The sequence below is a fragment of the Petromyzon marinus genome, chromosome 28 (assembly GCF_048934315.1).
Source record: "Petromyzon marinus isolate PM22_M1 ecotype Great Lakes invasive population chromosome 28, UKy_Petmar_22M1.pri1.0, whole genome shotgun sequence".
NCBI lineage: Eukaryota > Metazoa > Chordata > Hyperoartia > Petromyzontiformes > Petromyzontidae > Petromyzon > Petromyzon marinus.
Window position 1 is genome coordinate 12,901,789 of NC_133694.1, and position 10,097 is coordinate 12,911,885.

General features: G+C 49.2%; 1 protein-coding gene across 3 annotated transcripts in view; it reads right to left on the reverse strand.

Annotated features, from left to right (window-relative positions):
• Positions 1 to 9,045, reverse strand: part of LOC116946822 (eukaryotic translation initiation factor 4 gamma 1) — a 136,469-nt gene extending 127,424 nt beyond the window's left edge. For 2 of the 3 annotated variants that reach the window (XM_076070347.1, XM_076070346.1), the window contains exons 1-2: positions 8,941 to 9,044; positions 8,605 to 8,781 (exon numbers count right to left, since the gene is read on the reverse strand). In XM_076070347.1, coding sequence (XP_075926462.1) covers positions 8,605 to 8,666 — 62 coding nt within the window. In that variant the 5' untranslated portion in view covers positions 8,667 to 8,781; positions 8,941 to 9,044. Of the gene's footprint in view, positions 1 to 8,604; positions 8,782 to 8,940 lie in introns of all 3 variants that reach the window. The other variant, XM_076070342.1, reaches the window with a different exon arrangement.
• Between the last annotated feature and the right edge of the window lie 1,052 nt (positions 9,046 to 10,097).

A 10,097-nucleotide genomic window follows, 5' to 3' on the forward strand; every position in this document is an offset into this window, starting at 1 on the left:
ACAACAGAGCGAGTTAAAAGAAAGCGTGTAAAAAACCCACAACGTTTCGATCACAACACAAGTGGTCTTCATCAGGCGGAGGGAATAGCTCTTTTTTAGAAGTAACCTGGCCACAAATGATGGCTCAACAAAGTGGCTTTCAACGTGGAAAATTTCTGGCGGGCCAAATCCTCTGACGCGCATGATTCTAAATGTGAAGGGAAAAACCGAAGGACGCGGAGAAAATTCCACGCGACCACGGGGAGAACATGCAAACTCCAAATATACAGGCGTCAGGGTCGGGATCGAACCCACGACCTACTGCATACCAGGCGAGGAGGTCAACATCTCGCCACCGCGGCGCCCGCGGCACAATTGTGGCTATTATGTGCTGGCCGCCTCACGCAAGGCTTACTCGTCACACCTGCTTGCAGGCAGCAGTCCCACTCGATACCTCCCCGCTTCGGGTTCTGGTGTTGCCATGAAGCTTTCTTCCTTCTCCCTCACTGGATGTGACGCAAAATGGCAAAGTGAACCCGATACACCGGTGGTGGCCATGAGCGGAGAGCATGACTGGAGTCGGAAGAGCTGCTTCCCACCCCACATCTCCCCCAGCGAATGCACCCGCGGGCCAGCAACGCGCTTGCACCCGTTGTCAACCACAGGTATTGGGAAAAGACAATCGTGCTTAGTTGATCCCACGGTAAGCATCAAAATTAAACTAGCCAAAACCATTTTTAAAAAATGCCTAAGTATTGTCTGCGATGTAATAATGTAACAGATATATTTAGACGTCTACATTTGTTTTCCATTGTATACCCAGATCACAAACGGCAAGCGACCCATTCGCCAACAATTTAATTCATTGTACTGCAATGACATCACACATGCACTGCCTAAAAAAGTGAGTGGCTACACTAGTTCAAGGCAAATATTCCATTCTAGATTTGAAGCTTTCGTGACTGCAAGTATTCACTCTTTGGTTTTTTCGGTAAAGTCATAATAGTCACTGCAAAATAGCTGTACCATACAATCTGGATGAAATCAAGATACAGCTATTTTGCTGTGACTATTCCACCTGAAGACGGAAGCTTGTGTTGCCTCCGAAACGTCGTGATTTAATTTAGTTGTTTTCATTTATTTTACCTACGTGACTTTACCGAAAAAACCAAAGAGTACGCAAATATTACAGTTTTCAAAAGCATAATCTTGCCAGTAACATCCACTTGCGTAGCATCCATTACAGCACTGAGTACAGAAGGTTAAATAGCAAAACCCTGGTGGAAATTAACTCCGTGGGGAATTTCATCAAACGACATCCATTGTACTTGAACGTAGCCAATTATGTTAAGTAGAAACCTCCTCTGAATGTCAATGAGCTCGTTTCAAGCAATGCGTGAGCCTCACTGACATATTTGTTACAATGGGCCACTACATTTGGATGCAAACATCTTCTCAAACGGCTCTTCAATAAAAAATCCAGTCTCTTGTTGAATTGGCTTTCAAATCAGTTTTTTATCAAGTCAACAAAATGCCCCCTTTGTGACTCGTCCAGTTTATACAGAAACAATGCATGTGTGCGTTTTTTTTTTGCTGCGGTCAATAGCGGGCTGAATAGGACATCTGTGAATCCCAAGCAGATTTTAACCATACAATCAGGATGATCCAATACATGGCCCTATATGAAGAGGTTGGCATATGCTTTTCACGTTATCAATAAGAAAATTAACTTTTTGCTATTACCACTGTATTCTAGAATGGGGGGGCAGGGATCCCATTCTGCTTGTTGCAGAGCCAATACTGTAACAATAATGTATAATTTACAGCCCTTTGTCAATAAACTTGTGGTTGAAGGGCCTCCCCAGGCCATGTGGACCGCATAATTATTGTATGAGGAAGGTGATGCGTGCACGTGGAACCACAAGTCCCAATAACACGAAGATCGCTACGAGGTGTGTTTTACTTGCGATGCTGCACACCCCTAAGGAGTTGAATCACGAGTGTCAAGATGTTACTCTATTTGCATCACATTATCCACAAGTGCAAAAGTTGTTAGCCGAATTCCCGGTCAAGGGTCAACTCGGCTCGACATCTCTTTGTGGAGAATGAAATGAGCACCGCTTTACAGGAAATCAAGTGGTAATCGTACGCGCACACACCCCTATCAAAGGAATGTGGAATACCCGCAGCTAAAAATGCCACCTCACTGGCTCATTTGAGCAAGGAAACGGTTGACGTGCCGTTCTATGCAATTAGTTTTTTTTTTGCAGCAACAAATCCAACACGATGAATTGTGATGTGAAGCACTCAGATACCCTGTTGGCGTACGGTCATGGTTACTGTAAAAATTTAACTTGGGGCGCAGAAACCAAAACATGGACCACTTGCCATTTCCCTTCAAACCACCAATGCACAACATGGGCACACACCCCAAGTAAGCGACTCCGTGGGCATAAGAAATTTACAGCAGCGCAAGGGATCGAAAGCCGTTAAGACGTTTAAGAGGTTTTTTTGACGATAGCTTATCGTTCCAAAAGTTCCTTTGGAGTCTGGATCAATTATACAACGTTGAAGTCAAGGGGCGTTAAACTCATAATCAAAACCGATTGAGGATATATTTCCCCGCCTTCCACATACACATTGGGCGTTCCCCTGGAAGTGGCACAAGGCTGTTCTAAAAAACTGTTGTAATGATCGTTTTACAAGCAACGTTTTTCAGACAGCTGCAAAACACCATTTCGCATACCAATAATCAATCCGATTGACATTTGGAAAAACTTGTCCTTCCACCGCAGGAAAAAACCCGAGTGCACAGCCTTGCTCGGTGTGAACGCCACACCTGCAATGCTGCAGAGCATTTCACCGATCTCAGCGACGCAAGGGTTGGGCACATCAACAACGGAAAGTGCAAAAGGCACAGACGCGGATGCACTGCACTCTCTCGACAGTTTGTGTCAAGAGGAAGATGCGTCCTTCCCACAAATTCCCTGCCAAAGAGGAAAGCGGGCACTGGTATATAGCAGGAGCTGCGGCAATGCGTCACCTGTGACGGCGCGGCGAGGCATGTCTGGGCAATCGGCCACGTCGCACTACGCCACACGCCGGTAATAAAAGCCGACTTCGCCCGTTGTAGCCTAAGTCCAATCGGCTACGAGAATCGGGGGTCACGTGCTCCCTGGATATGCGCTGCATGTGCATCATGTGACGTCCTCTCTTTGGCCCCAAGAATAAGGCTCCAGAGCTGCCGAGTGACCGCTACTTCGAAGCTAGCTGTACGCGTCTTGTCCCGCTAAGCGAGGTCAGATCCAAGAGAATAAGGCTCTCAATGTAGAAACAGTGCACGGCGCACGGCGGACGCCAGACTTTGAAGCCACTGCTCAAGCCTTTGCAGCGGTTCGGTCCACATCCTTGCTGGCAGTGCCACAAAAGCACCAAATAATCTCTTATTTGAGGCATTTTCTGGCATTCGCCCCCGAACACTGCTGCCACCAAAGCTTTGGGGCTTATGACGGTGGCCATGTGGCGCAATTGTGTCAAATGACCAGGGCATGTCGACCAGTAGACGGAGAAACCCGACGCCTGCAGAGAATCGACTTACTTGTGCCCAAAATCCATGTGCGGCATCTACGGTCAGCCAATACCTACAGGCACATCATCACAATTGGATTTTGTGCAAAAAATTGTGGGGAAATCTATTTGTTCATATTTTAGTTTATGTTCAGGAGTGTGCACCACGGTTTTTGTACAAGTAAAGATTGCACTTGATAATCATTGTTTTCTTCATAGGGTACCATCAGATAAAATATATTGTTGCGTTTACATAAAAGCCACATTTGGTGCACCTTAATTGGTTCATAATGGTGCTGGAATGTAACAGGAAGGCTTTTTTCATCATTGCAGATTGAAAGAGCAACGCTACAATTTAATTAAAGGTTCATCTGGTGCGAGGTCTAAATATGCTCCTTCATTAGATAGTTCAGCCATGTCCATCTCAACAATCTGCCGACTTTTGCAGCAATTTAGCTACTTTTCGGCATCATTGAATGCCAGAATGTGCACTTTTTCTCCCGCACAAATATATTTTTAAATCTCTCACATACTTGCAAATATCTTCGACATTTTTAAATAGCCAATGGTTTGTATAGTTATAAAGGCTACAAGAAAAGTGGATTTAAAGCTGACATTACGTGCCTAGTTCTAAAAAGTGAAATCCGTGATTGAACTTCTCCTCTTGCAATAACAAACAAAATACATCAACCCTGGCTGAAATTAACTTCAAAGTTGACAAGACGCTATTTGCAAGGAATTCTTCCCATCGATTGAGTTGTGATCTATGTAATTCAGCTGGACATGTGAACAAAGTAAATAAGACAAAAGATACAGAGAGCTTCCATAAGCCTGTCCTCAACCAACCTGAGTAATCAGCCCATGGCATACCAAGTTATGCAGGCAAGGGTACACTATGTGCAGAAATTCATGGCCTCTTACACACAACACATTAATGCATTAAACCATTCCTCGGCCACCTCTTGGGTTCATAACAGCAGTCACTTTCTCTCGAGGCAAGGAATGCAAGGGTGATTCTGTATCAGCAGGAGGTAGAAAATCTCAAGAGCAGAAATGGTGTCCTTGCGGTGGGACGTAAAATTATCATTTCATAAGCACACCACGACCTCACACTTTTAATGCTCAATTGCCTCCCTCACATGTATTACTCTGGCTCTAAACCATTGTCATTATTTAATACGCTTGACAAAAATTAACCCTGGAACTGCATTTACTTTACGCTAAGCCGCTTACTCTGTTCATTAAGTTTTTGTTGCAGTGTATGCAGGTATACTTAATGGTTAATAATGAATTACCATATTTAAAAGTAAAGCCTAGAACATGAAAATTAACCATCTTACTGTTGATATATTGTCATTATCAATGAATTACCAAAACCACGTTAACATAGTTAAATATTTGTGCCATACATTTGGTGAATCAGTAAAAACAATCATCTAGCACCACGCAGCTTTACAAAACGTTTGAAAAATGTACCATTTCATTCTAGTTTAATAACGGTTTCATTCAAATCTGTTTCACTAAATCAGTTTGATTTCATTTCCAAGGACTAATCACAGTATCGAAGAACAACAAAAATCAACCTTCGCATCAGAGACCACAATTATAGCAAGACCAAAGTTGAGCAGGGGAGCAACATGCCAGAACTGACATTGCTACTGGTGGCCAGTGACAAACTGGGATATGTGACATTTGTACTGGGTCACAGTGTAAGACGGTTCGTAAAAAAGCAATGGGGGGGGGAGGGGGGGCAGAAAATAGACCAAAGGTGGATTTGTCCATTACGAATGCAAAGTATCGATCATATGGAGCAAAGAAACAATGCCACACTGCAAAAACACATCAAAGTTCCACAAACAATACAAGTGCAGGATAAGAAATTAGTTTGACAAAAATGATAAGAACCCCAGGAAGGAAGATCACTTTGGTCCTGCCAAAACGGATTTGAGGCAGGCTCTTTCCTGACAACAAAAGACAATGACCAAAGCTAGTGGGGAACGAACGAATGGAATTAACATATACTCTTTGGTTCTATTGGGTAAAGTCACGTAGGTAAAAACCTACGTGACTTTACCCAATAGAACCAAAGAGTATGGATCCTTGCAGTCACGAAAGCTTTAAATCTAGAATGGAATTAACCTGTTGCTGCACACACCCAAAGCGGCATCGGCAAAAGTCGTCGTCATTGGGCGCCGATGACCGTTTGCTCCGTGAGGTAGAGTATACATTTAGTGACCTACCTGGGTATTGCGAGTGCGCTGCCATGACAATGGTGCTGCTAAAAACATTGAAACCTACGAGGATTACATTTTGATTTAAAGCTTTCGTGACTGCAGGGATTCATATTCTTGGTTCTTTCGGTAAAGTCACGTAGAAGGGAAACAATAAAATAATAAATATTGTTTTATTGTCCAACGAGGATTGTTTAGTTTCAACCGAAATTTGAGATCAAATACGTTGACAGAACACAAGCTGACAAGTGGCAGTTCAGTGAAACGTAACCAATTTATTTCTTCCCAAGAGAGGACACGATAGTAAGCTGCATACTTTTCATGCCACAGGACACTGCACACAAACAACGAAGAACTTCTGCTGTGAAAGAGCATGTGCACCGGTACCAAATGCAAAGGTAGCTAAAAATGCAGGTAAGCGCCAAAGGCTTTGGAGCAAACCCGCCGCAAAAGGGGCTTACATAACAACGATGCGCCAGAAATTAGGTGGGCACTGTACAACGAGTATGGGCCGACCGGTGCACATTCGCCAAAATGCAAAGCCAGCACTTTCGTCCAACTCGCAAAAAAATTGTGAAACCACTGCGTTAATGATTATCTACACGGAGCTTGGATGAATGCGGGGTGGCTGTGGCGACACAGAAAAAAAGGTCTCACGAGTTCCTCCCCAACAATCCGATGGCTTCAAAAAAAAAACAGACCATTGTCATTTGCTGTGCCATTTAAATCACGCTCGTTGGGGGCCAAACGCACATTCAGCAGTCATACAATCGCATGGAATGTAAGCACACTTTTTGGGCACGTTTTTTACGACTGCTCTCTTGGAAGTGTGGCGGCTTCCTTTTTTTTTAGAAAACACAGCCACTACACTCCTCCTTGTGTCGGTCCTGGGGTATTGACATTTTCCACGGAAGACGTGTCACGTACGGCTATGGCCCCATCCCCCACACACAGACAAGGCCAGCCCTTGTGGCTCTCTTCTTACAGCGCACCCTCACAACCTTACCATGTACGTGCCCACACAGGACAAGCAGGGCGGACGCGTGTGTACTTATTGCCCCCACAGCACAAGCACGGCAATACCACCGCGGGGGACAAGCTGGCACGCGCGAACTGCCACGCTCCCTGCGCACACGCGTACAGTGCCGACGACGCTCATACGTTTCCAAGCGTGGGCTGCGCACTAGGATGGACACGTATAACCACCACAAAACGCAGCCAGCCAGTCTTCACCACCAACACCCACCCACTAGACCACGCTATTTCGGGCCCTCAGACCCAACAGCCGTGCGCGCGGGTGACACAGCATGGTCAGGATGAGAGGGGAGGTGGGGGGTGCCAACCAAAGGGACCGGTCTCACTAACCATGGGGCTAGCAAATCATTCACGCAGCAGCAGGAGAAGCCACTCAGGAAAATCCGGCAGCCAGCCTGAAAAAGCCTCGGGCCCACCGTGGGCACACCCAGCGCGCTCTGCTTCTTACCCCGCCCCCCACGCCGCCATCAGCATTCACACCACGCGGCGCAGCTGCTGCTGTCGGATTTTCGCCGGCCGGTAGGCCGACACGGAGAAACAAACGCACGTTAACAACCATCCGTCCAACTCGCAGAACCACGCACATACCGTAGATATACCATGGGCAACCACGACAATGATTAATAGCCATCCTCACGTACTCACCACACACGCTCGCCGATAAGCCAGATGTGTACAATGGACACACGGCACAGCAACATATTGAAACTTGCGCAGTTAATCCGTACAAACCGATTAGCACAGTTGGCTATGTACGGAGCGAAATAAGTTAACAGTACATACAATCAGCCACCCATAACCACGCGCGGACCACACACACGCACAACTGTGCACACCATACATTCGCAGAGGACAATCACGTACGTAAACCAAACAACCATGTCAATCCGCAACAACCACCGACTCCTTTCACACAACCACTCGCTACTGTACCACAACCTCCACACACACATTATGTAACATACTACCACGCATGCTCAACCACAGCTACACTCTTAGCATAATTATATCCCTGTCCACATCAGCATTCACCACCACACCCCGAACCACACTTCACTAAACACGTACAAGCCGCACTGTTAAAACGCCACATAACCATATTTGTCTACGCACCCACAAAATCACACCACCACATACACGAGTGCCACCACCCACCCCCCCAATGAGCCAAACACAACAGAAGACGTGTGACTGGGAAGAACCCAGTCATCCACAAAAAACCGTGGTCATCCAGTCACCCTGGGTCAACCAGAACACCAGTCACCCCAGAATCAACCACGGCTAGCCCAAGTCACCCGTCGGTCAGCCACGAAGGCCCAGTCTCCAATTGAATCCAAGTCACCCACAGCCACCGCAAAGTCACACGCGGTCAACCAGCACAGCCACCCAGAAGCAACCAGGGCCACCCAAAGTCACCCACGGTCAGCCAGTTCCCCAGTCAATTTACTGGCGCAGATTTAGCCCCCCAAGTCACCGACAATAACCATTAAACTAATTGTCTGGTCAACTAACAGGCCGGCTCAGAGCCACGCGCAATCACCCCATGGCCACCCAAAGTCACCCACGGTCACACCCCGACTCGCCGGCAAGCCGTGTTCGTCCCGATACGCGTGGCTGCGGTGAGCGGACACGGGGAGCCACGGGCCAGGGCGTGGGCCAGGCCGGAGCGCGAGCCGAGGCTCGCGCGATGCCCTTCCTTGCGTGCACACGGGGGCCGCCGCGCGCCGCCATTTACCGCCCGGCGTCCGACTCGGGTGACCACGGGGCCGCGCTCGGATCGCGCCAAGGATACTGTTGCGGGAGTCCTGGGCGAACCTGCGAGGCGGGGGGCGAGCGTCCTTTCGGTAAACTCATCGCAGCCGGGGAGGGCAGGGGGAAATGACGGCGGCGGCCTCGGGTAGACGCGGGGGCAGGGGAACAGCTCCGTGCTCACTCTGCCCGCGAGGGGGGAAAAGGGCCTCGCGTTCACCTGCGCGCCACACGCACAGAGCACCGCACCGAGCACGCATTCGTGAGCCGCGCCGAGCGCCGGGGTCCCGCGCGTCGACCGCGCCGCGCGGCGCCAGAAATGGAGAAAGCTGCGCGACGGATGGTTTCGGATTGTCCCGGGCGCCCCAACATGGCGTACCTCTCTATAGAGAGTCCATTAAACGGACGGGCGCGGAGGGCGCCGGAAACGGAGGTGATGAGTTCCGGGGTCACAGTCCGCCCCGCGCCGGCGTGCGGGGGGGGAAAGGGGGGTGGGAGGGGGTCATCACGCCCCTTTTCCGGTACGTGCTCCGCCCACTCCTGGTACGTGCTCCACCCACTCCTGGTACGTGCTCCGCCCACTCCTGGTACGTGCTCCGCCCACTCCTGGTACGTGCTGCGGCACCACGTGGCCGGGGGGTGCGCGTGGGTCCGAGCACGTGGAGGGGGGAGCGGGAAGACAAGGGGGGGAGGGGGGGGAAGGGGGGAGGGGGAAAGGGGGGGAAAGGGGGGGGGGAAGGGGGGAGGGGGAAAGGGGGGGGAAGGGTGGAAGGGGACAAGGGAGGGAGGGGGGGAAAGAGGGGAGGGGGGAAAGGGGGGAGGGGGGCAAGCGAGGGAGGGGGTAAGGGGGGTGGGTGGGCCGGGGGGGGCAAGGGAGGGAGGGGGGAGCAAGGGGGGAAGGGGAGGGGGGAGCAAGGGGGGTAGGGGCGGGGCTCCCACTGCCGCCTAGCGGCCGGTATTGCGACTCTGCTCCCGTGGTGTTACCCAGAGCAGAGTGATAATCTGGAGGAATCCGGTGAGCTGTGAAGCTCTTTGTCGCAGCTGTCCAGAACAGGGTGTTATTGGGATCAAGTGTACATGATCTCTAACGCGAATGATCCTGCTCAGCCAGTTTTCCCGGCTGTTTTTTGTTTTCTCCACGGGAGATCCGTGGTGCCGCGTGAGTACAGCAGCAACAATACAAACAAGATAGACAGAACCCGTGGACATTGCGGAGAGCGAGCACAGCAGGGTGCTTAAGGAATGTTGCACAACTAACAAACTCGGTGCGTAAAAGAGAGCACACAAAGCAATTATAATTTGAGTAAGAGGCACCAGAACAAAAGTAGGTACAGGTGAAATAAACCAAGCTGTGGATGAGCAGAAGAGGCGTTCTAGAATCGTGGAGCGCCATCGTGGAGAGGCTTATGTTTTACCCAACAAAGTTGTAACAAATGGATTATTTTAGTGGGAATATTCAGGCACGTTTGAGGATACGGGAGGGAATTCGAGGAACTGACTGATCCTTCAAGCAATTCATTGGCCAATTTATTTGAG